The sequence below is a fragment of the Aphelocoma coerulescens genome, chromosome 2, assembly GCF_041296385.1.
Source record: "Aphelocoma coerulescens isolate FSJ_1873_10779 chromosome 2, UR_Acoe_1.0, whole genome shotgun sequence".
Classification (NCBI taxonomy): Eukaryota; Metazoa; Chordata; class Aves; order Passeriformes; family Corvidae; genus Aphelocoma; species Aphelocoma coerulescens.
Genome location: NC_091015.1, coordinates 108,040,024 through 108,067,342, shown reverse-complemented (window position 1 = coordinate 108,067,342; position 27,319 = coordinate 108,040,024). Strand labels below are relative to the sequence as shown.

At 39.0% G+C, this 27,319-nt stretch overlaps 1 protein-coding gene across 6 annotated transcripts; it reads right to left on the bottom strand.

Moving 5' to 3' along the window:
• On the bottom strand, positions 1 to 26,904 carry FBXO15 (F-box protein 15). Of its 6 annotated transcripts, none has more exons than XM_069004341.1 (11): positions 26,887 to 26,904; positions 24,290 to 24,414; positions 22,114 to 22,230; positions 20,072 to 20,176; positions 16,296 to 16,538; positions 15,825 to 16,034; positions 13,464 to 13,593; positions 11,079 to 11,161; positions 9,782 to 9,927; positions 3,739 to 3,863; positions 1 to 695 (listed from the first exon to the last, which is right to left on the bottom strand). In XM_069004341.1, the coding sequence occupies exons 2-11, from the start codon at positions 24,310 to 24,312 to the stop codon at positions 426 to 428; spliced, it is 1,452 nt and encodes a 483-aa protein (XP_068860442.1). In that variant the 5' UTR covers positions 24,313 to 24,414; positions 26,887 to 26,904; the 3' UTR covers positions 1 to 425. The 6 variants fall into 6 exon arrangements, with proteins under 6 accessions (XP_068860442.1, XP_068860441.1, XP_068860443.1 ...); XM_069004340.1 differs by lacking the exon at positions 26,887 to 26,904 and adding an exon at positions 25,913 to 26,031; XM_069004342.1 differs by lacking the exon at positions 26,887 to 26,904 and adding an exon at positions 25,913 to 26,031 and having other exon boundaries at positions 22,114 to 22,227.
• Positions 26,905 to 27,319: the final 415 nt, after the last annotated feature.

Genomic DNA, 27,319 nt, shown 5'->3' with positions numbered 1-27,319 from the left:
TGGAGGGAATAGCACACATGCTGTTTTATTACTAAGCATAAAAGTCAATGTTCTCAAAACCAGTGTAGCTTATGTAACATAAGGCATCTTCACAGTATGGCTCTCAAAAGAAGCAATTCCTTAACCATAGTAACAAGTGTCTATAAGGAGAAATCTTTCTAAAAATAATTTCAATATACCCAGTATCACAAACAGACTAACCATGGGATGTTCAACAGAGAAGAAAAACTCACTTATATCAATATGTCTCTTTGAACCCCCAATTGCCTATTAAAAAAAATTAGGCAATTACACTTGTTACTGGAAAACTTGCAGGAACAGTCTTGCTTGTTGGTGTCAATCTTAAGTATCAAAGGTTTATTGTGGTTTTTGTTGTGGGAGGGTGGTTTGGTTTTTCAAGCAAGGAAATTAGTGACCTAATTAGGTCAGTAGTTTGTTCCATACCAGCTATTTACCTTTTTGGTGCTTACATAAAGCACCAAACTGACTGTAATATATTCCTTGGTTTCTTCCAACCATACAAACTCAACACAGACTTTACCCTCTGAATCTACATAGTCTGCAGTATAGATAGGACCCATGTAGTCATAAAGGCCGGATGCCTTGGAAGACAATTCCATGTAGACTGGAGCACTAAAACACCAGAAGGGCTTTCCACTTTCATCCAATAGAGTCAGATCCATCACAAAGCAGTCCTACAAACACAAGCAGAAGAGATTACTTCCCTTTGTCATGGCACAGATCTGTCCCTGATTTTAGAAGAAATATCAAGAGTTCGGAGAGTTTTATACGAAGGCTAAAAACTCAAAATATAAGTGATAGTGCTTCACTGCCTACTGCAACAAATACTTACTTAGAAGTTTCCTAAAGAAATCAAAATTGCAAACTACAGAAGTCAGAGGCTGTGCTACAGCTACACTGCCAACCCAAATCAGAACATTATTTCTTGAACATTTTTAAGCCCTTAACATGTTTTCCTCAATTATTAGTTACTTTACCATTCAAATAATAATAGTCTTTTCAATATGAGAAAGCAACCTAAATTCAAACTCAGCTGCTAAACTTGGGTGAACGCAGCAATGTTTGCAAAGATACTCAGGGACCACCCAAGGCAGTGCACAGACAATTACCCTTCCATGCCAGCTGTACATTGCACTTTTTGAATGGCTCACAGCTTCAGTTCCCAGAAAGGTAATATTAATAATCCTCATGTAATTCTTCCTTTTACAGATTCTTGAAAATATTTCTTTACAAGATTACACAACTACATAATTTTAAAATGTTAATGCCAATTCTTGGGTCTTTGCAAAATGATTGTTTTGTATATCCCTCAAAACCATAGGAGTTGTGTGTCATTGTTAGTACCAGCTGTTACTTATTCTCTTGAGTTTTGAATCACTAAATGAATCAAATTATCTGAATTATGTTGTATCTATACTCCAAAAGCATAAACAAACCAACACCACATACTCCATGCCAAAAAAATTCATTTGAAATGTTTTATTTCTCTGTACTACATAGCTGTGCTTCTGTTGCTCTAGCATTGCTTTCACTATTACTTTACTTCAATCAAACAATACAAGAGCAGATGGCACAAACATGAGGCAATATGATACACACAGTCTCCCTAAGCTTTTTACAGTAGACTATGCTGAAAAAAAAAATTCAAACCAAACCTAATGATGATATAATAAACTTACATGAGCTACAGAATCACTGGAAACAAGAAAGAATCACTGTTTTTTGGTCTGACAACTTGCACATACAAGGCCAATTATGAAAAGTAAAGCAAGGTGGTGTTGAGTGGCGGGATGGTGGGGGTCTTCCCATGCATTTCTGTCCAGGACAGGGTTAATTTTTGCAGTAGCCAGGAGGGAGCATGGCTAAAACATGGAGTTTGTTCTATACCAAGTCACCTCTTTTCCAGGGGTGGGGAAAGGCATGGTCAGGTTGGGCTCCACAGTGAGCATTTGCATGTGAATCACTCACCTCTCTCATACATTCTTGTTATTAATATTGTTGCGGCTACTCTCCATTTTCTTATCTCATTGCTGTTTCCAGTAAATTGTTCTTATCTTAACCTGTGATCTTTACCTTTTGTGCCTCCAGTTCTCTCTGCAGCCCAGCGAAGGGGACAGGAAGGGGGGAGCAAGCCAGCAGAGTGTGATTTGGAGTGATTACAGTGAGAACACTAAATTGGAGAATACCATTCCTAAGCCGTGACTATTTCTAACTATATCTACTTCAGCAATTAATTTTTTTTATTAAAAAAAACCAGAAGTGCCAAGAAAGCTTTTGGGTTTTTTGGTTTTCCTTAAGAGTATTAAACGAAATTCAAATAAATTCAAAGTAGTGGAATGTCCTGCTTCTTTGGCTGATATTATTTGGCCTTCACATGTTTTAAGAATTTTAGAGACTTATGTTAAAAACCACACTGAATTCAACCCACAGCTATATGTTGACATGTTCACTCTGTCACCACAAAACTAGGAGTTTAAAAAAATTTATATTCTTTATTGTCCTAGAAATAAATATTCAGTATAACTTATGCTGTAAGCACATAGGAGAGAGACTAAAACTAAAAACCTGAAGACTAGAGCCATAGCTCTCTGCTTCCTCTGACAGATAACTTCCCAAATTCTTATGTGCTACTCATGATTATTTTCATAGAAAAAAAAATATCTGCCAAGCAGCTGTTAATCCTATAGAGTCATAGAATGGTCTGGGTTGGAAAGGACTTTTAAATGTCGTCTAATTCCAACTCCCCAGTCTCACCACACTCTGCATGGAGAAAGAAATTTTTTACTTTTTTTTTTCTGATGTCCAATTTAAATTTACCCTTTTTCATTTTAAAAACATTATCCCTTGTTTCATCACTACAAGCTTTAGTAAAAAAGTCTCTCCCAGTTATGTTATCAAACAGTATTCCATCCCACATTTATACAGGATTGGCAGAAACAACAGTTTTATTAATTTTGAGGGGTTTTTTTCAAAAGAAGTGCCAAAATTGAAATCAAGTGTTGAAATAGATAATTTTTCAGTAGTGCTTAAATAACATTTATCAGAATTTTTGGGACTTCTGAAATATTCATGAAAAATCTAGAGAACTACTCTGAAACTTTGTTTGAAATAGCTCTTTTAGGAATTTTATCCAATAGAATGTGTGAGCACTCCTCTAAAATACAAAGAGTTAATCCAGCCGACCGATGTACCTGACTTGAGCTAGGTGCTGACTGTAGTTTCTGCCTGTGCCCCCTGGCATTTTAACATTCCCCAGCAGTTCCTGCATATACAGCACAGAACTGCAGCGTATTTCCCCATGGGTTCAAGGCTTATTGCTCACAAAAAAATCCAACCAACCAACAAAACAACAACAAAAAAACCCCCTCACACCAAACCAAAAAAAACCCTCACAAAAAGTACATCTGCAGTACGTTTTTTTTGTCCAGCATTTCCAAGCAGGGCTGGTTGGTCACAGCATCTTTGCTGAATGGAAAGCAATGGAGTAGTAACACATGCATAATGAGTGTATCATGCAATCCAGATGCTGTGAGAGAAAAGAAAAAACTTTTTTCCTCAAAATGCACATATTTTTTGGAATATTGGAAGAGAGGTTTTTGTCTAGTTACAGACACCTTCTACAAATCAAAAAATTGTTTAAAATTTAGCATATTTAGGATGCACAACCACAATTCTGTTTTGAGATAAGCACTTCCAGAAACAAAAAGTATTTCTGACCTTTACATTGCCTTTAAACGCATCTGTTTCCCAGCATATGCCAAGTGTCCCAATAATAGGAAAGTGCTTCCTATTATCCTTTAAGCTTACAACTGAGAGCCTCAGGTATCCATTTTCAATGTCACCTGAAAATATAAACAATATACAACATTATAGCAGTGTAAATCAAATTCAGCCCAAGTACACTGTAAATGTTTTCTTATCTTCTCTCCATGCCTTTTTCTTCCCACTCACCAATAAGAAACCTTGACATACACCAACAGCTAGATATCAAGCACATTACAGAGGAATTAAGTTGCAGTTTTGAGCTTTCATTCTGTGATTCACAATAGAAACAGCAGCTAAAAAATTCTTTTGTATTTTTTAGTATAAAAATAGGAATGCCACCTAAAGAACTTACACAAGGATGCAAGGAGTAAATTCCACATTCAACATTTCAATTTCATGCCCCCAGTGCCTCCATCACTGCTCATTCCCCAGAAGTCAAGCTCAACACTAACACACAAAATAAATGATGAGATATCTATCTCCCCCAACCGTTTTCTTTCAAATTATTTAAATCTCTCAGCTCTAACTGGAAACTCAAATAACCCAATACAAAGGGTATACAGTAACTATTCCTCCTTGGAAAAGATATTGCATCATATAAATTGACATGCAGTATGCTTTGATTTGAATCAAGTTTTTAAATTATGGATTTTTTCATTTTTAAAATAGCTTTCCAAGGGCCCAGTTGTTTTTTTTTTCACAGAATTATTATTATTTGTGGGGGGTTTTTTTATTACTATATATAACCATATTTCTTCGGTATCTCTCCTCTCAGAAGAGATCGGCTTTTTTTTTAATTGTTCTTTTTTCCCTTGCTATCAGAGAAGGAAAATTAACCAGGGAGTCCAACAGTCTAATTATAACCTGGGGTACATCATAATGAACTGACTACAAAGAAAAGTGAAAATAAAAGCATCACATCATGACACAAGCAGATTTCTTAGTAAGACATCCCTTAAACAAGTTTCCTTGAACAAGAGATACTCTCTCAAAACAAAAGCACTAGAGACCTCAATACAAAAAAAGAAAGTATCTAGCACTTGAAGGAGACACATAGGAAGGGAGAGAAGGAATGCCAGGAACGTAATGCTTGTCAGGATCCAGGAGCAGGCCCTGGATGGTAAGGTAAGAAGTGAAGGGGCTTGCAGAGGTTTAAGATGCAAGTGGCAGAAGTGAAAAAAGACCGAAGTGTTTTGCCTGTGATTCTCCTTCAGTCAAGCTCAAGTAGCAGCACGAGGCTACAGACAGAAGCAGCAACATCAGAAAAGCTGGCTGTGAGTTAAATAGCTGCAGCCTGCATGCAGTGGCAGCAAAACCTCTGCTTGAAGCAGATAGCTGGAGGCGGTGATGGAGAAAGAAAGCCCACATTTTACCAAAGAAGCCAGAAACTTCTCTGAATTGGCACTGTAGGGCCAAGCAACTCCCAAGATACAGCTGGCCCCAAACCAATACTGGAAAGGCATCACTCACCAGTGGGGAGTCCAAAGAATACTTACTCTGGGGAGGAAGCAGCCCAACACATGACAGAGAACAGCTGCAGGTTTTTCAATACAGACACTGGAACAGGAGTGTGAATACAGTGAAACCAACCTGACTATGCTCAGGACATATTTTGTAGGAAATATTTTGTATGGTTGAAAGAAAATGTAATCCTCCACACTGTGATACCCACTGTCCTTGCAGTGAAATCCAAAAGAAATCAGTGAGGAAAATGTAAGCAGAATTCATTTCCACGATCCATCTCCAAGTGGAAAAAGGCCGTTGATAGCTGCCCAAATGGTTCAGTTCCAAAACCTCAGTAAATCAAATTAAATGTCAAAATTTCATTCAAGGTAAAAATAGCTAAATAGTTTACTGACTAAGCACCGAAAGTCCACATTTACAGTTGAGCTTTTTACAAGAGACTTGAAAACATCAGCCAACAAGCATTTTTTCCAAAGGACTATTTGGTTATCCACAATTCCAATCTGAATGGCAGTGGCTATTTCTCTTACTCATTCAAACCAAATAAAGTTTGAACGGAATAAAAATGGATTGAAAAAAGCATTCTGCTAATAAATTAATGAACCCCAGGACATCACTACTATTGCATGGCATTAATACAGCACTGTTAGATACATCAGCTGGCTTAGGTGTGTTGCAGTTACTTCTTAACTTTAGCAAGAATGGAAATAGGCAACAGATCAGGAATCTGAAGGCTAATTATTCATGGGTTAGTTAATCCAGTCTTTATGTATTTTTTTTAAATTTAAAAGCTCCATTGCAGTCCTCACATTCAGATGGAAGGAAAAGTCTGCCTAAAGAAGAGCAAGAAGCTGAAGGCTAAGTACTGAAATCTCCCCTTCCTTACCCCAGTCAGATGAGAAAATGAAATTAAAGGGCAGAACAAGCTACGTTAAACATACCAAGAAAAACACGGAGGACGCAAACTGGACAGGGCTTTCTTCAGCCTGATCTAGACTTTGTTTCATTGTTCCCTTATAATCTCTCTAGTCCTTGGTTTATGCAAGACACTTAGAGCAGCAAAGCAGCAGAGTAATCTATAGGGAACAAATATTTCCAAATAAAGGTAATACCAACAAAGAGAATATACATCATGTAGACAAACCTCAGGGGAAGGAAACAAACAGACCATAGTTCCAAAGCACTTATTTTACCTAAAAGCCAAGGAAGTTTGTTTTGCTAACCAAGCCTTTGCTGCAAGTTGAAATTTGATTGGTATTTTCAGAGGAAAATATGTGGTCAACACTAATTCTGGTGCCAACAACAAGCCTTACCCCCCTGAAATGGTTATTTAAACTTGCAAATCATTCTTCATGCAAAACATTTCAAATGCCTGATATGAAATTTTACAAACAAATCTTAAAAGCTCTCTAAATACACAAAAATCACCCCTTACATTCTGCAAGCACAACACTTCAATTTACATCAACAAGAAACGACATTGAAAATCCAAAGCTTAAACTACCATGTTGTAGATGCTAGCAAGGCCTGACAGAGGATTTTTTCTGTGAAAATTTCCTTTCTCATAAGAAAGCAGTTAGAGAAATCCAGCTTCTCACAGCTTCTCTGTGAAAGCTTTTGTTCTCATGAGAACTAGATAGACAACAGTTTGTAAGAATGTAAACCATTTCTGCACCTGCAGGTTGTTACGAGAACACTAGAATTGTTTTCAGTCTTGTAAGAATAATATTTGGAAATGGGTGTCTTACTGCTCAACCTATCACCTCGGGAGGTGGTGGGCCAATAGGCCAATCATGTAATTTCTCTATTGCGATCCATGCTATAAAGGTTATGGGTGATTAAACGAGGTCGCTTCGGCCGTACCTTGTAACCTGAACTTGTGTCGTGATTCGCCGTTCTCTGGGGAATAACAGCGACACCATGTGGCTACAAAGCTGTGCTTAGAAAGTTGAAAACCTAGGTAAATGCATTTCAAGAATGTTTATTAAGAAGCTAGATTGACGGCTTCTGGGAGTCATATGAAAAGTCTTTCAAAACTTCTTGAAGACACGGAAATTTTTCTAAATATTTTCAATTCAGTTACAAAGTATTTAACATATTCACCCCACAGTATCTGTCAGTAAGACCATATTACCAATTCTGCTTACATGAAAGGGAGCATAAAATAAAATGCTAAAACCCAACCAAAACCGTGGCAAAACAGCTAGTTACTGTAATGCTAATATTAAAAACAGAAAAAAAAATCTGAAGCTGTATACACTCCATCTGCTTGGTTCAATGAAGTGTGATATAACCTTTTTTAATTTAATATTAAGAATTCTGCAAAAATAATTGAAAAAGAGTAGCAAAATTAAGCACAATATTAATAGACACTAACAAAAAGCAGACAAAAATTAAACTTGAGCAAATAAATCAGTTATTCCGCAGAATACAAATGGGCATTCTCTGGTAACCTAGGAATATCTAAAGCTTCCTAATGAAAACCAGTAAATAAATAAAACAACAGTATAATAGCTGACAACTGATCTGTGTTTCAAGTTGTGGAGACTCCCATGGGCATTTCACATCCATAATTTAAAATAGAACTGGATTGGGTAGAGGATGTTAAGAAATAGTAAGACTTCTTAGTATGTTGAAGACCTCCATGCTTCAGAGTCCTCCCAGAGGATGAGACAAAGAGTTTTATTAGAATGGAGCCTAAAAACAAAGCACAAACCATCAAACACAACCAGTTTGGACAAACCTGGGCACATTCAGCAATACCATGTTCACCAGAAAGAGCAAATTGAACAACAAATTACAATGAAAAATGTGACAGCAGACAGCCATAAGCTGCCTCACTACACCATTTTTGGAGGAAGTCAAGCATTTTCCAAGAGGAATTACTGTGCAAGCACATGGAAAGGACTAGATGACAAATGAGGTTATTGTCTGCAGAACCATGTCTTCAGCTGTCTGATGTCCTGTGAGACCAGAATGTGGTGGCTGTCATACTGCTGAAGGTCACAAAAACAAAGCAATTCAGAAAACACTTGTGAGCATAAAACAGATTCTGTAACTTGCAAAGTGAGATGGCATCACAACTGTAGCTCAGGGACGTTTGCTACAATTTGCATAAACATCAGCTTAATCTTTTGTGGAAGTAGCTTCCAAGAAGGAAAAAAGTGATACCAAGAAAGAAAGTGTGCCATATAATACTTCTTGTGAAACTGTATTGCTAAGAGCATAACATTTTCATTTTAGAAAACGAAACACGATACTCAGCTAAGCGAGAAAAAACAAAACCCAACACAATCCCAAAAACCCAACCCTCTGGCCGATTTTGAGATTTTTTTTTTTTTGAGAATATAAAGAGGACCTCCTGTATTGCACAACACTTCAGGTAAGGTTTCTTGCTACAAGAACAGACTTTCATTGAAGTTTTAGCCTTAGAACTATTCCTTTAATTCAAGCTTGGAGCTTTTCTGGAATCTGAAAACATGTATATTTCAGGTACAAGGACTACAACACTCCACAGTGCACAAGGCTGCAGTTTAAATGATAGTTCTTGGAATCACCAAATACAAATGAGAGAAACCAAATCACGGGGAAATCCTGTATACCTGTAAAAGCACTCACGCCTGGCAACAGCGCCCTCTACTGACTAAAACCAGTATTTTCTGAAATCTACAGAACGCTCAGGAGTGCCGGTATTAAAAAAGATAGTGGGAGCAGTAATTAATTTACAGTACTTAATTTTAAATTAAATAAATTAAAGTGCTTAATTTTAATATTTTAATCTGTCTCTGCTTACAGAAAGACAGCTTTGTAGCTGTAGGAAGTTATGCTGAAGTTATGTCAAAGGAGAGATCATCCATATATTTTCCGAAACCCCAGTACATTTATGAATTTGGACTGTATGAGAACAACAGGGATGGTAAATCATGTCTCATGGAAAGAAGTGCTGAGAAAAGAATGAAGCAGCAATTAAATTAATGACAAAACACTGTGTTTACCACACAATGAAAGGATGTCAGAACAGGCAACCTAAGTTCACCGAAATAAAAACTGTAACTCTTAAAGTTCAGGGTAACTTCTACAAATCTATTTATATATTGAGTCTGTCTGTGCACCCAAAGTATACTTGAGGAGAATTCTACAGAAACAAGCCTCCAAAATGTATGAGGACAAACTGTCTCTCCTTTATAAAATACAAGTGAAAGAAACATCAACCTGCACCAAGAGCAGTGCCACTGCATTATTAATGCAGCATGGAACTAAAAGAAAAGACCCTGACAATCTGCAGAATTTGTGTCCCGGGCCTGACACTGTGTCAATGTAACAGTGGGCAGACTTCCTACAGAGCAGGCTTAGGACGCCACACAAAGCACCACGCAGATATAAAGAAACCACACAATGAACAGAAAGATAGCTCACTCTTAAAATTCCATTTCAGTTTCTCCCCTTAAAACAGAGAAACTGGATACAAGAAGGAAAGACATAACAGCAGGGATCATTTTTAAAACAGACATTATTGTTCCATCAACTTTACCTTTTCTGCAGAAGAGGCCCTTGAATGATCCACACAGGTACATGCAGCTTCTGCCATGCAGATCAAGATGCAGGCTGTAGTCATGCAGTCCATATTCTGGGTCAATATCATCCAGCAAAGGTTTATTAGGTGGAGGAGCATATTGACTTGAAAAAAAAAAATAGAATTTAGCAAATTTAGCAAGGGGAGGGGGGTAACAGAGATTTAACAGAGAAAGATATAACACATAGCCCCTACACTGAGACTGTCATCTTAAGACAGTTTAGAAATCAAACATCTCTAGTTCATCATGCTTCTTTTAAGCTAATACAGTGCCTAATACTGTTGATCAGCTGTTCAGCCTAGCCAAAAGCAGAAAATATGGCAGTCAGCTTTAAAAGGTACATCTGCTAAACTTCAAAACATGGACTTCTCTACAAAAAAGAAAAAAGCATCAGCTTAATTACAAATCTAAAAGCCCACTAGCTAGAGACTTTTCTTAAATAGCAAATATTGAAATAATTTTGTCTGTGCCTAACTAAATAAGAAACTACTGCACACAAATGACCTGAAGAGACCAAGTGCCAGAGGCAACTGAGCAACTTCTACATAGGATCCAATTTGATACTAAGGGAGATGGTGTTAAATCTTACCTTCTATGTGAGAAGAGCCACACTAAGTTATAGTGCGCATTTAAGACTACTGGTAGATAAAACAGTATCTAACCAGAAAGCTGAGGGGGATATAAATTCCCCAAATACTGTTCTAAAGCTAAAAACTCCATTTTTAAAAACAGTTTACAGTGTATAAATAGATATTATATTATATTATACACTGCAATATACACATATACAAACACTTCACAGGAAGGCCAGCTACTTTCTCAATACTAAAAGATAAGGCACCTCACCAGTTTACCAGAATTTCCCCCCCCCTTACACAGCCAAAGATTACTTCCCTACTTCCTGAAATGTCTCTCTCTTCTTTCGCTGCTTCAGATAGGAAGAGGAAATAAAAAGACTGCTTGTGAAAAGGGAGAAAGTATGGGCAGTGTATTTCTAACTTTCTCAATACAGCAAGTACTAGTACACTTGTATAAGTAAATTATCTCCTTAATAGCATAAAAATGGCAATATTTTAGTATGAAAATGCTTCTAAAGTTTTGTATATAGTTGCTGTAACTGTTGCTTATATTAAGCAAGATTAGATAATTACTGCCTAAATATAAACCTCTTACGAGCAGCCAATTTTAACTGTTAAACTCAAAGCTTTATTCAAAAGGTTATCTTTATTACCCACAAAGGAAAACCAAACTTACACAGTAGCAGAACCCAAAATGCTTCTCTCAAGAAGTTGATTATAATGAAGACTCGCCATAACAAAAGCAATTTCATTTTTCTCCTGAAAAGTTAATTGAAGTAGATGTATTTTCATCTGGAAATTCTTTTTTTCACAAGGTCTTTCTGAGCATTAAAATTCATGGATAAATGCTGCTGCTTATTACTCTGCCAATTACTGTAATAATGTTAGTAATGGCTTTCTTTAACACTTGGACTCCTAAAACCTTTACTCTTTTCACAAGAGTACAGAATATATATATAAAAGATTACAGCATTTCTATATTATGGGGAAGAGAAGGAAACTAGCTATGCCAAGGCAAAAATTATGCAAGCAATCCAAGAATTGTACTTTCCTAGCTTCTACTTACCACTTTAAAATAGATACCTAAACAGAATCAAACAGCACTTACTCCCAACTACTGAAGCATCAGGTTTATATTCATATGCAAGGAACTATTTCCAAAGAGGGCTAACATCAGTGAGGAATACAGAATTATTCAATAGAAATGGTGAATTTCTAAGTAAAAATCTTGTCTTCACCAGATTATTTACTCCTGGGAAAACATTAAAAACATAACCTTCTGCAGATGCCTATACAGTCAAAGAAAACATCAATGTGAAAACTAAATAGAGACAGAGGTATGTATTTACTTCAAGAACACAGAATGCTAGGATGTCAGCTTTTTTTCTTTAAATGCATTTTTTAAATCCTACATTTACGAACACCTAAGTCAATAGGAAAATTATTCACTGCCAGAAGTCTATTACTCTCCTTAAATGTGGGCGACTACTGTGCTCATCTCTCTGGGTTACCAGAAAATGACATTCGTTATTCAAACTTTTGGCTTTTTAACTACTCCTGTATTTTCATAGTGCAAAATTACAGCTATAAAAGATATAACTAGGGCAATTTATCAATCACATAATTTCTCAGTCTTTCTCTATCCAAATACCAGGAGGCCCACGTAACCTGCCCTTGGTTTCTGTTACACAGCTACATGCAAAAAAACAGGATGTGTGGCATTTAGAATTATTACACCCACTGACAGTTAACTACCTCGTATTACTCTGCCTACACAGAGAATAAGAACTGCTGTTCGGAAAAGCAAGCAGGGAAAATATATTAGAGTGAGGCACTCAGTTCTTAACAACTATGTGAAACTTGGTTATAATTGAACCATTTCCAGGTGCTGAAAGAGTTCTCTTTCCAAGCTTGGGAGGGGCCAATGCATAAGCAAGACCACAGAGCCAACAATACAGGGACACCAGTCTACAAAACTTCTGAAGATGCAAGAGAAAAGGCTGTTCATTTAGCAGAGTTTTTCACAGATTGAAACAACCTGTAACAGGTTCGTGCAGGCCAGGCAGTCTCAAGTTTTCTAGGAAACGGACTTTCACTCTTACCTTTAAGTAAAAGTGAACTAAATAGTCCTTCTGTGGTTTTAAACATTGCCTCTGGTGATTGTGCATATTTGAGGCAGCATGTTTGCAGCTGGAAATTAGACACAACTTTGAGGAATTGTTCACAGGCTCCCTAAGGAAAGTTCCTCGCCAGTGCCAAATAGCCTAAGCCTATGTCAATAACATGGCTGAGGGGAGGAAGAAAGGGCTCTGAATTCAGAGCAAGAGCAGAACACCTGAGACAGGCTTCCGTAGCACCCAGCCCTACGTAGCTACAGGCAGACACTGTCCCAGTGCATTCCGTGCAAAGATGCAGATTCCTTTTGCATAGAAATCTACTTCAGATGCTCAGCACTGCCCTCCAAGGACATTCATCTCTACGCCCACTCTACAGAAGCAAGCTGCTTAACTTAGACTCTTAATACCAAGAATTCAATGCCCCCAAAAGGTCACGATTTACAGCATTCCTACTGCTGGAGCAGGATACAGCTACCTGGTGATGTAGATTAAAAACTAAGCTGCTATTTGGGAACTCATCACTCTGAGTGATGTGGACAGGGCATGGTATGAATCAGAGGAAGAAGCACTTCTCAAACCATTCTATTTAAAGTTCCTCTGGGATATCAAACTTGGGCATGCGAAGACTGCAAAACAAATAAAATTGAACAAAGTATCTAATATAGAATGATACATAACTGATCTTCTAATTAAAAGTAGATTTTTTTCTTTTTTAAGTATATACACTCCTGTGACAGCTCTTCAGGATACAATAAATCACCCACTTACAGTTCCTACATGAGTTTTGTGGTTACTAGTTTAGACAAGATCTTTCAAAATCCAAAGGGGAAAAAAAAAAGGAAGATTAAAAAAAATCCTCCCCAAATCCCAAACTACCAGGCAAAAAAAAAAAAAATCTTTTCCTTCAAGTCATAATAAAATATTGAAATAAAAGGTTATCTTACCTTCCAAATTCCTACTAACAGTCCTGGACTCAGACTGAAGAGCTGGACAAGCTCATCAGCACCAACTGCTACACTACTTTCAGTCAGGTTAGCAAGATGGTATTCAGCAATCAAGGAAAATCGACGAGGTCTTTGAAAAGAAGATACAGAATGCAGTGAAAAGGCTATGTCTCCTTATCCATGTAGAAGTTCAGCCTAATTTCATTTTTAACTCTGGAGTCTGACCAGCAGGACATAATGAAGATGGTTGTGAAAGCATTTGGCATGCAGAGCCATAAACTATACATTTGAACAACTACAGTGTACTAGCAGGATCTCAACCCCTAACAAGAAAAGAAATAAAATGGTCCTAATACACTCTTGAAAAAAAAAAGAACTTACGTGCTTGCCCAATTTTTCAAAATACAACAGAATTACTTTATAATTTGATTTTGATACTATATTGGTACTAGATGGAACCACTGAATGTATGTCAGCATGATGCAAGCTACTAAGGTGAATTTTTCCTCCCCAGAAGCAAAATTCAAAGGAAAGGATCAAATTGTATACATAATAAATTGAAAGTTTGTGTTAGAGGAAGCTTTCCTTTTTTAGGACTTTTTTCTATATTTTCCCTATAATTAAAGCCATTTAGCTCCAAAACACTTTTTATTAAAAGTTCACAGACATTCTTATTAACTAATGATGCATCAAAAAAAAAAAAAAAAAAAAAAAGAGCAGAAAGTAACACTTCGCATTACCTATTCAGAATGAAGAAAGAAGTCTTTCTAAAACCCTTTTCAGACTTAGGCTCTTATTATATTCAAAACAGGTCCTAGATTTCTGCATAGCATTGTAGATACAAAAATGCTGCTAGCAAGGATTTTCTTGCTATTTTCTAAGCCCGTGAAAGACTTTTCTCTCTCACTGAAGAGGTAGCAGAGTTACGTGAACAACCAGACACCTGCAGCCTTGAAAAGTCTTGTTTGTGGTACAGTAGAAAAATATTTTGACAATGGATGTTTAGGATTTTAGCCAATCACCCCAAGGGGTGGCTGATCCTTTGCCCAATTAGACTATGAAGAAAAAAGTCTATAAAAGAGTTTGTAAAATAATTAAATAAATCAATCTTGCTGCACAGTTCCTGCCTGCTGGATCTTCTCTCCTCCTCCCTACAGCTGCAGGACATGGTAAAACACCCTAGGGTTGCAGTAATATAGCATCACTTTGGTATCACCTACAACTACACACTGAACACTGCTGGGGATGGGGCATCCACAACCTCCCCGGACAGCCTGTTCCAGTGTCTCGTCACCATCACAGTAAAAAATTTCTTCCTAATTAACATCAGTCCTTTCCATCTTTAAGTCAATCAGGCTTGTCCCTGCACTACTGCCTTATAGTCTTAACACTGACATACTGAAATTGGTGAAACCACTGCCTTCATCTATATTCACAATCTTTAAAAACTTGCAATTCTGTGAAATAAATACACTAACTGCCTGTAAGCTTTCCTTTTTATTTTCTACATTTGAACCATCATCTTGGTAAAACAATTACATTTCCTACATAATTTGACTGCAAGACTTGTTCAGCTAACTTTATACAAATGGCTTCTCTTGATTTATTTCTTTTTTAAGCAAATACTATGCTTCTGGTTGAAGAACCAGGTGTTTTTTAGGTGAACAATTCTCTCTTTTCAGAGCTCTATGGCTAGGGGCTTTGTGTAAGAAGCATGTGGCTAACAGTGCACCTATTATACACACAGGCCCAGATGTGTGCAAAACTCCTTGACAGCAACCAAATACCTCAAATAGACACTTTTCATTTAAATATCTTCTCAGAATATAATGACAAAAAACACTGTACACATTTAAGTTAAAAAGCAACAGATATGCTGTGGACTTTTATATACAGGTACTGAAAATTGCACACATAGTTAAACATCAAGTTCCCTAAATTCATGTACATACCTACTAGTCAGAAAATAAATTTTAACATTACTTGATTGTAGCCACATAAATACTGATGAACCTTTCCAAGCTAAATTTCTCACAATAAATTCTCCTAGATTTACATGTTTCTTTCATGCTCATTTGTGTCTATGCCTTAAATTCAGCTATCCAAGTCAGGACCTATCAGTTTGCATATCACGTGCCAATAGCTAAATTAACCTATGAATTAATGTCATAGCTTGCTGGATTATACTATTTCTTGCTAAAAAAGCTCTACCAATGAGGAGAAGAACATAAGAAGAAATGCTACAGGGAGGCTTTCTAGCAAAGAGTTAACTTGTTGAGTCAAACCAATGTCAGCTCCTACAGATACATTATCAACCAATTACACCCAAAAAAACCTCCAAAATCCTGTATTAAAACTTACCCATTCTTGTTAGGAGGGCTGCTTTGGTAAGGAAGCAGTGGTGTAACTCCAAACAGTTTCAGTGTTGACAGGACATCTAAGGATGGCCAGTGTGTACCATACCAAAGTATGGTAACAGATGTGTCCTTAAATGATAGGTTTGGCTCCTCTATTACATGTTCTTTTCCATTTTTGTCCTTTAGAACAATTATCCAACTCAAGCCAGAGACTCTGTTATTTAGGAATTGAGAGGGGAGAGGGGCATTTAAAAAAAAGTTCCCAAAGTGACAGAACTTAAACTATGCTTTCAACAGAATTTTTAAATTTCTACTAACTTCTACTTATGTTCCTCTGTTTCAGTCATTTACTGATTATCATCGTATCTTCCTATTATGATGTACATTTTATACCTCTATTTCTGTACCCTCCCAAGCCATTAATATTTTGTACATTGTTCTCAAGTAAATCCCTTTGTAACAAGGCATTGCTTACTTCATAGCTTCTTTGTTTTTACATGGAAGACCAGTATAAGGATCTAGAAGTTTAACGAGCCGCATTACTCTGGTTTTGAAGGCAGACGTTTGTTTGAAGATGTATTCTTTCTTCCAGTACCCAGGCTTTTTATCATGTAGAGCAGCACAGCCCAAAGAAACAGTTTCTGTTTGTTTAGACTTCATTTTCCAAATTGTCCATTTTGGTTGCAAAGAACTAGAATAGAGTTTCAGCCAAATTCCACTGAAAACAGAATAAAGAGGAAGAATACTCACTTTATTTTTTATATGTACATCTCAGCTACCACTGAGCATAATGTTAGCAAAAAAAAGTCTTGTCTGTCGTCCTAAAAATACAGGATCCAGGATGAAGCGCAGCAACAGCATAGCCACAGTCAGCAACAAGTGAAAACCGACGAAGGTTAAGCAGAAAATTTTGAAAATTCCACCCCAAAACAATGATGCATCCTCCTCACAGAAAATCAGCTAGTGGAAAAAGCATTTTAATACTTCTTATTCAACAAAAATAACCTGTATGCTTCAAGTTTCTCACACAGATCCAGCTGAAAGTGGGGTGGAGGAGGACCATCAGAATCACCTTTGTTTGGTGGTACCAATGTCACATCAATCCCTTCTGCACCCTCTTTGGAAAAGCTCAGAGAAGACATGACTTTCTGAAGACAAAGAAATACATGACCATAATGATGGGTTCATCTCTTTCATGCCAGGAAAACTATGAGCTCACGCTTCAACCCCCCACACAGCAGTATCTCTAGGACAGTTCACAGAATATTGAGTACAGGAACCTACAAGAATTCATACAATAACCTGTGAATACAGGTTGCCAATAAGTTTTCTAATTTTAAAGTGCTAGACACACAGTCTACATAACTGCACTAAGGAAAATGAATAGCAAGAGCAACAAGTTCTTAAGAGACATTTTCTACCATTTATCAGCAAGATTACCTTTACCAGTCCTCACTTATCCTCAGGCAAACTTACACTGGCGTATTTTGTATTGCATTTTCCCCCCTCCTTAAAGCATTCAAGGACTAAATCCATCCCACACTGCCTCCTACCCATCAAAACCATTCTCAATTCATCAGCTGCTGAGAATAAGTCCCCACATGCTGAGAGCCAGGCTCTGGTTATTGATGCAAACATACACAGGAATTTTGCAAAAAACCTTCCAGCTCCTGCTCTGCAGATATATCCAGAATTCCCCACTGCCATTTTTTGAGACAAAAGTCTTTGAAACACATAGACCAATAACCTACCATGACTGGTAAAGGTGGGTTCCCAGTCAACGTGAGTTTCCAACTGTCCTTTCCCAAAAGCAGGAGGGGTAACATGAAGAACAATCCCATAACTAAAACAAAGATTTAAGATACTTCTATTTAAAGACAATAAGAGGCAGCCAAGTTACAGATAGCATAAAACATTTCTGATGGAGGGGGGAATTTTTAACTCCAAGGCAGTTTAGAATTGTTCGGTGATGAAAACAAAGGAGAGATGTCCTTAACATTACATCATCAGGGGAAATTGAGCTGTGTATCATCCAATTGGTCTTAATCAGCCTAAAAGGTCCAATAAAATAATCTCCTGTAAAAGTCTCCTATTAAGTAGAAACCCCTTCCCAAGAGAGCCATCCTTTCTTCAATGGAGAGAGATACTCCACATCTTACTGTATGATACTGAAAAGACAGGGCTTAGTAGTAGGCATTTCCTGCATTTTTAACTCAGGCAATTTAGTTGACTGAAGACAGACTAATTACAAATACCTACCATCCTCATCCTCACTCTCAGTTACATATTGCTTCTTCCTTTCCCAAACAGTATTGTGCAAGCAAAGAATTTAGTTCAAGAAACTCAAAAATTCAGTTACGGCAGGTAGACAGAGGAGAAAATGACGGAGGACTTGGAATCACAAGTGTTCAGGAAGGTATCACTGCCCCTTCATCCTCAACTTCTGAAGAATTCAGGGCAGATAAATCAAAAAGGCATCCAACAGGGAAGCACAAGTTTGCCTCTTTCACAGCAGAATACACGCCCTTCTTGTCTCAAATTGTTAATACCCATCTCAAGGCCTCTTACTGGACATTACTACAACAAGCCAAACAAACCTTTTACTGCTAACTCAAATGTCAGAATCAGACACATCATCATCAGTCATCACTTGACCACAATGGCAAAAAGACCTTCCCCTGTGCTCTCACTTCCTCTGGCAATCAGAATCCTCAGGCTTTCGCAGGCAGACCACGTATGCGAACTTCCCACACTGCATGATAGGAAGGCTGGAATACCCCATGCTGGTGCAAGGAGGATGCAGAAAGAGGGGTCATAAACATTTCCTTGTCTTCAGCAGTTATATTGAAGACATCAGTGCCAAGAACCTTTCAAGTGCAGACATTATTTAAACAGCCCGAAGACAAATCACTGCATTAGGCAGCACAGACATATCACAATGAAAGACTGATGGTCTTGTTGCACCAAGGACAGCACCCTGTACATCCAGGACAGCAGAAATATCCTAAAATAAATACTCTGTCTAAAAAGCAAGGTCAGATTTGTCATAGAAATATGCATGGACTTCAATTAAAACTTCTGTTCATTCATTGCAAGATTCAGGGTCTTAAGAAGGTCCATGGAAATCCATCAGGAAGAAATGACCTGGTCCCACTGAACCAGTCAGGATCCTAGATAAGGGAAAGTATCTCTTCCCCAAGTCCCAGTTGTGCACACACTAATATCTAATATTGAGATTAGAAAATGGAAACAGACATCATCGAGATGGAGACGGATGAATCATCTTCCCCTGGACAGCCACAGTGATTTTATCCTGTCTTTCCATCCTGAAGTGGAAAACGCGTACTAAGATAGGTAATTTGTGTCAACTATGCAATTTTTATCTACCCTTACCCGCTGACAGCCTCAAAACCTAAATCTGGATTACAGATCTTCCCTTTAAATTCATCAGTTCTAAAGGTATCAATGCAAATGTAAACCAATTAATTAACTGTAAAGGGAGAAACGGATTCATACCAGGTGCAGCAACTTCCTGTTGAGGAAGACATTTTCTCATTCAAACAACACTAATGCAGTAGAATCCCAGAGAAAAAAGGATACCCAGATCCTAGTTATCACATACCAAGCTGGGTCTCTCCTCTTTACCCTTTCAAAAAATTATCATGGCAATTTCCTTTCCAATAGGTAGGAGCAATTTGTGAACTCTGTATAAGCAATCCTTATAAAAAAAGGTCCCAGTATTTATCTTTGTCTCTTTTGTTCTCATTTAGACATCACCAAAACTTGACAAATAGAGCAACAGAGAAAAACCACTAGTGAATCATTTGATTGAATCAATCCCTCTACAAAAACCTGATGAAGAACTAAGTAAGTAGGACTTCAAAATTGTGAAAGCTATGACAATTCCATAAAGCTACTGGCAACACACCACTAAGGATCACCTGAACTGAAAAGTTTGTGCAGGTGAATGTGAATACAAATATTTGCAAATTTTGAAACAAAAATGTGCTAACAGCAACATTTCAAATCACTGGATTTAGTTTTTGCCTCATAACTCCCATTAAACAACAGGGCCTGCACAGCTTGAATTCCATGCAACATGGACTGTGGGCTACGCAGTGCAATTTCAGCAGAGTAACTGCCCACAGGTACACACATCAGTGCTCTGGCATCAGAGAAACGAAATTAAAAAGACTCATAGCTCAGGTACACAAAAACTGCAGCATGACTGAGACCTTCCCTCTTCCTTACTTGTCATTGGCCAGCTCATAGAAGCGCTTATTCACGCAACCAACAGACAACAGGGACACAGCATCCAAATAGGAAAGTATCTTCAGCAGCATTTCTGATGGCATGCTGGAAAAGAGAAAGAGGAATACTGTTAGACTTGTCTGCAAACTCCAGAAGTTACAATGGCAGAGAATTTTAATTTCAAACCAGAGAAAAACAGAAGAGGTGGAAACCAGCAGGTTGTAAACAGATTAATCAAAAATCACCTGAAGAGTTAAACTGAAGAATTTGGGTTCTAATTTCACTCTCTGGTATGTGGCATTTGCCTAAAACAATTCATCACAACTTATTCAAGTGGCACAGCATAATTACATGAAAAGTTAAAGGTTTGCATTTTCATTAAGCTTTGTTAACTTTAACTATGCTCGACATGGAAATACCTCACTTAGCTTAACTTTCTTACTGCTTGTACCATGATTTTAACATTTATTCCACAACCACCAGCATCTGCAAAACTGCAGATACATTCACTCTCCCTCTTGACTGCAGTATCAGTCAGGTCTCAGGATGCACCAGGACAGAAATGTCCTGTCTACCTCATCATAATCTTCAAACTGTATGTGCTCAGGGGTCTTGTGCAGTTTTCATTTATATCAACAGAAAGATGTGAACTTCAAAGTAAGAGCCAAATGGCATCTTGAAAACATTAATGTCTCTGTGCATCTGGAAAGCTGCCTGAAATGCAGGTGCCAGTCTAAGCGTGACAAGCAGAACATACCCTGGAGATAAGCCAACATGATTTTTTCCATTAACAAACAGGAACCTCGTACCATTCAAGCAGTACCTCATAACTACACAGTTTAAAATACATACATTTTATACTCTGATTTTCTTGAGCATTGAGTATGGCCACATCAAAATCACCACTGAAAATACAAGGTGCTGTGAAAGTCAACGCCCCAGCTGTGCCTCTTGTCATTTTACTACTGGGTTATTTGCAACACTTGTTGATTTATAACACTATTTCAGAAACAGAGAGCTTTAAAGGGTAGCATGATAATGCCAATACCTCAATGTTTGTATTAAACTCAGAATCTTAGTTGCGTTAACATAGAGGCAACATGCCAAAACTTTCTGCATGCCAAAACTTGCACTGTTATTATGTGAAATAACTCGTGCACTGTAAGCCCAAAGCAGTTAGTGCACTCATTCCAGAGATAATTTAGAAGTGATACCTCAAAAAGCTCCAAATTACCTAAATTAACATGCTTGATCCAGAATTTTCAACAGCGGTTTTTACAACGGTATTCTTCCTTCTTTGAAGGAAGCTGAAAGAATTTATTTTTTTCTTTTTTCTCTCACCATTCACACCAGTCTAACAGCATAAAGGTACTGAACTGGCTGTCCAATGCAAAACAGAGCAATCATTACACAGGAAGCTATCAAATGTATAAAACAAGGAAAACGAATTACTTTTTCAGGAAACATAGATTTTTTTTTTTTTTGTAAAAATGTAACTAATTTTCAAAAAGAAAACAACTCCCAATTATATTGAAAGTGCCCTTTCACTATCAAACAGGAAGGGAAACATTTACCTTGCAGCAAATATGCAGCAGCCACTTATTCCTCCCCCCTCATCCCAATCCACCATTCTCAGCCTCTCTATACACTAAGATACACTTGATGACAACCAATAACCAAGAGAAACATATGAAGTTTAATTCAGAACTGGCTTTCACTGAAGTAATAAAATCACAATTTTTATTATCAAGGAACAACACTGCCCAGGACTTGCAAAGGAGTTGCTGAAGGCTTCGCATGACTTGGAAAACCTACACATTTCTTATGAACTTAGAAAAGAACACAAAGGAGAACCATGCCAGAAAACATTAGAAGGTGAACAAAGGATCCCAAAATAGACCAGGAAATCAAATCTTTTTAACTCAGAACATTTGACATAGAAATCTCCAAGGTATGAATATAACCACTGCAAGCAGTCAAAAGATGGCTTAGAGTCTGCAGGGGGTCTTCCACTCTTACTCCTAACCTAAAGACATACTCACCTCTCAATGCACACATTTGGTTTCGTTTTTATGGGAGGTGTCAAATACAGACTTTTAATTCCAGCATTTACAGTTTCAGAACATTGCCCAGGCCTGGCAGCAAGGGTCCTTAACCTACTTGTAAGAAGGAAAAGCTGTTCAGTCACATATTCACAAAATGAAGAAATACACATATTGTGCACACCTAGACACAACATTTCAACCAAGGCAAGATTCAGGGAATACATCACATGGCAATCATTAGTATCAGTTCACTGATTTGAACAATTACACCCAAGTTAAAATACCTGAAATCAGGGAGATTCCGATTTAAACTCACAGCTGTCACTGCCATGATTAATCTCTCACAGCAGTCAGAGGGAATAGTGTCACTCCCCCAATCAGTTTGAATCCAGTAGAGATCTATTACCCTTACACAGCTGCACCAATGTGGCCACCACAACCCAGCTCCAGAGACCCCAGCAGCAAGTCAAACTCAGTGATTAATCTTCTGTTTCACAACACTGGTCCAGAGACATTTTTGAGCCACTCAACTTTGCTAAACTATTAGAAGATACCAGATAAAAACAATGCCTTGAAACTTCCTCAGAAACTGCTGAGGTTCAAAAAGAATTTCCTTGAATATACAACAGAATCATATGTGAAACAAAGTTGAAGTCTCATTTCAGATATTCCCCTGCTAAAATACTCACAAATCTGAGAGATAAGAGTTATTTCAATAGGCAAAACGGATATCAATATTTTTATAGCTCATTAGTGTTGCAAAATGTGGAATACGTACAATTTTTTTAAGAAAGGATGTTCTTTGATCTTTGTACACTTTCAAGCATAAACAGCAAGAAAGGAGATTTAATCCATGAAACAGCATCTAAGAAGCTCTAAGAGATGTCCAGGTGTTAAGACAGACAAATTACTTGTTGGTAGAATTACTTGTTAAGGTTTAGGTCTTGACATGCTTCAATAATTTCAGACGTAGGGGGAGGTTAAAGCTTGGAAAGAAGGATGCCCACTGATAGTGGACACAAAGAATGCAGAATTTACAGGCCACAGGGATACCTGGAAGAACTCCTAAGATAAGGAAGAAAGTATTAAAGCCAACTCAGCAGTTGCACTGAAATCAGCTCCAGCTTCCAGAAGTATGAGATTGCAACCACTGACCCAAGAAACCCACTGACTCGAGAAAGACTGAGCATGCAGACTAATTAGCATGAGAAGCAAGAGAATCCCTAACCAATAGAACATAGAATATTAATTAGAGAACTATGTAACTTGTAGCCAATGAAAACTAATTCCTTCCTTTGCAAAAATGTATCAAATAGCAAAAGGTTTTGATAGTTGGTGTGCTGGCTTTGTGGATTTGCCACCCAGCACCCCCTTCTGTGCAGAACTGTAAATATATCAAATATCTCAACTCTGTGTCTGGATTGGCCTCCTGCACACCAGGGTGAAAGTACCTATTTTGGCAACATTTGCACATCACAATTTGGATAGAAAAGAAAGAAACTTGGCATATTTCTAACACAATTTCTTACAATCCAACTGGTCACACATATTTCCAAGTTTTCTGATAGGAAGGACTTTGTAAACTGAAATTGCAAATACTATCATTAAACCACACAGAAATATTGAGACAGAGTTTCAATCTTAAATCAGGACCTTACACTTCATACCCACTGATGCCACCGAGCAGGCAGAGCTCCCCTTTCACGGCATTACTCATGATTTAAATTGCCAGCAGACTTTCCAACACCTGGTCAAACAAGCTCTGGGTTTCTAGGTAACCAATCAATATGGGGGGGGGGAATAGCTAATTTTTAAGTATATGGGTACCATGTACCTTTAATATATGGGTACCATGTACTTTAATACACACTGTTCTTGGTTTAAGATTGATTTATGCTCAAAGAAAAATAAAATAGAAAGAAATTAACAACTCTGGTCTACATTGTCAACTGTGCTATGTGTAAAAAAAAAGAAAATTCCAAGACATTTTACTGAGAATTGTTATAACCTTTACAAAAAGACATGCACAATTCAGCTTGGGTGCCAACCACTGATAGACCACCTAAACAAAGAACTACAAAAAAGTAGCCATAGAACAAGCACAACCTGGAGGTCAAACAAGGGTTTTACTCATGTATCATTATCAAGTACACTTAGACGATGAGGCACTTACAGACTGTATTTTTCAAAAGCCATTAAAGGGATTTAGAGACACAAGTCATGTTCAACAGCAGCAGAGCTATCACTTCTGTGTGTTCCAGTGCAGCACATCCCAGGCTATTCTGCCCTGAATCCACGCTGAAAGCAGAGAGTTTGGTCATATTCCACAGGGACACAACTTCACAGATTCCAGGCAGAGGAATAATTCAGATAAGAAGCTGGATTCTGGATTTTAAAACACACCACCTTGGACAAGCATAACCTGCATTGCCTGTATTCAGTCCTTCTTGCTCATGTCAACCACTCCCCAGTCTTCTTCACCCCAGGGAGAAATATCTGAGGAAAGAAAACTTTTGCCTACACATGCCTTGAAAACTCTAATGTAATAGCTATTCTTTTTAAAAGCTTCAATTAAAAAAAAACTTGCTGAACTTTTGCATCTTTCAAAACAAAAATATTTTCAAGGTGTGAAGAAACAAACAGCAAACCCAATCCATAAATTACTTTTCAAGTACTGTGTGTGCCAAGATTTTAAATTAGCATTAACAAAATGCTTTTACATTACGTTGACATAGCTGGGGCAGATAAGCCTAAGAAAAAAGTGAATGACAGCTGTTACACCCCCTCTTTAGAGACTTCTAGAACAACTGAGATGCTCTTAACTAAGAGGCACAACAACTTCAACTGCTTTTTTCATTAGCTTTCAGCCTGTGGAGCTCAGTTTTGTACCAGTATTTTCACTTTCACACCCCATAATACTTGCAATCTGCCTTGGTTTTTTGATGGTCAGCAAACAATTGTCTTTCGAGTAACATTTCAAATAATGTATACAAAGTTTTAAGTAGTGAAAAAACCTGTCTCCTCCAACTGTTGAAGCATATCTGGGGATAAACAGAAATGACAATAATGTTTTGGCATGGGCTGGTTAGGGTTCTTTTTTGTCCTAAACTAACAATTTCAGTGTTTTTAAAAGGTGGATACTACCCCAATCCATTTGCAGGTCAAAAAGAAGAAGAAAGAAAAAAAAAAAAAAAAAAAAAGCCGGCAGGAGGAATGAAACTGCTGTGAAACCCAAGGTTGTTCAACTGGGTTAGCAGAAAAATCTGCTTTCTCAACTCTGCCTCTAAGACTAATGCTTTAAAATTTTGAAATCCGAACGTGAACTGTAAGAATTAAGGCAATCACACCTTCCATAGTGAAACCCTCCTATTTATTACAAAGGCCTAACTACCCTGACCACACATAAAGTAGCCACTAAACTAACTAGTACTTTGTGGATACTCATTATAGTACCTTCTCCAAGCTGAAGGACATACCGAAGTTTAAGCTCCCCTTCCCAAGCAGGAATAAAAGTGTTAAACCCAGGCCTCCGTGCACCTGGCAACACCAGCGTTTTACCACTGCAAGGTGTCACCTCCGTAGGGCCAGGGGCAGGGAGAGAAGAGCACCATGGCCACAGACCTCGCCGTTAAGGGTGGAGAGTTAGACACCAGAGCCGTAGAGCACGTGAAAGAGATTTCCCCGAGGAGCAATGGGAGCTGAGGGAAAACAACAAACCACCCTCCCCGGACGAGGTGAAGAAGGCCGAGCAGGCAGCCCCGGGCCGGCGGAGCCCCACTCGGCGCGCCCCGGTTACCTGCCACGGCCCGTCGCCATGGCCGCTCCGCCGCGGCACAGCGACGGCTTCGCACCGGCGGCGGGGAGGGAAGGGAAGGAAGGAGCGGGTGGCTGCCACCCGCCGTGGAGCGCCCTGGGGCGGGGTGGCACGGCGCCAGCCCGAAGGAGGCGGTGTCCGGGAGCGCTGGCTCGGGGAAGGCGGGGCTGGATTCCCGAGCACGCCCGTGTGGGGCAGTCGGGAAGCGTTAGCGCCGTGGGGAAGCGTTAGCGCCGTGGGGAAGCGTTAGCGCCGTGGGGAAGCGTTAGCGCCGTGGGGAACCGCAGCGCTGCCGCCACGAGCATCCCGGCGGCTCCCCCGCCCCACGCCCCACCGTGAGCCCGGGGCTCTCGGGCACTCTGTTCTCGGGTCTCAGAATCACAGAATGAATTAGGTTGGAAAATACCTCTAAGATTATTTAGTCCAACCTATGACCACAGACCACGGTGTCAATTAGACCACGGCACTAAGTGCCTAGTCCAGTCTTTCCTTAAACACCTCCAGGGGCAGCGGCTCCTACAACTCTGGGTAATTCATTCCAGTGCTCAATAACCCTTTATGTGAAGAAATTCTTAAAAATGTCCAACCTAAACCTCCCCTAGTGCAACTTGAGGCCATTTCCTCTTGTCTTATCACTTACTAATTGGGAGAAGAGGCCGACCCCCACCTGGCCACAGCCTTCTTTCAGGGATTTGTAGGGAGTGATAAAGTCCCCCTGAGCCTCCTTTTCTCCAGGCTAAACATCCCCAGTTCCCTCAGCCGTTCATCATCAGACTTGTTCTCCAGACCCTTCACCAGCTTTTTTGCCATTCTCTGAACGCGCTCCAGCACCTCAATGTCCTTCTTAAATCGAGGGGCTCAAAACTGAACACAGTACTCAAGGTGTAGCCTCAACAGTGCCAAGTACGGTGGGACAATCACCTCCCTAGTCCTGCTCACCACACTGTTTTTGATACCTGCCAGGAAGCCGTTGGCTTTGGCCACCTGGGCACACACTGCCTCATGTTCTGCTGCTGTCGAACAGCACCCCCAGGTCCTTTTCCACCAGCAGCTTTCCAGCCACTCTGCTCCCAGCCTGTAGCGCTGCCTGGGGTTGCGGACAGGACCCGGCACTTGGCCTCGTTGAACCTTATGCCGTTCATCTCGGCCCATCGATTTAGCCTGCCCAGATCCCTCTTGCCGTCTCTATCCGTGGAAATCCGTCTCCATCCCTTTAACGCATCTACGTGTGCAAAACCAAGAAAAGTATGTATAAAAACACAGCTTTAAAAGGGTGAGCGGGACCGCAGGCGCCGCTAGCAGCCCCCGGCCGCACCCCGTGAAACGGGACGGGCGTCCCCGCCTGCGGAGGGCGGGCTGTGGCTGTGGCTGTGGCAGTGGCTGTGGCAG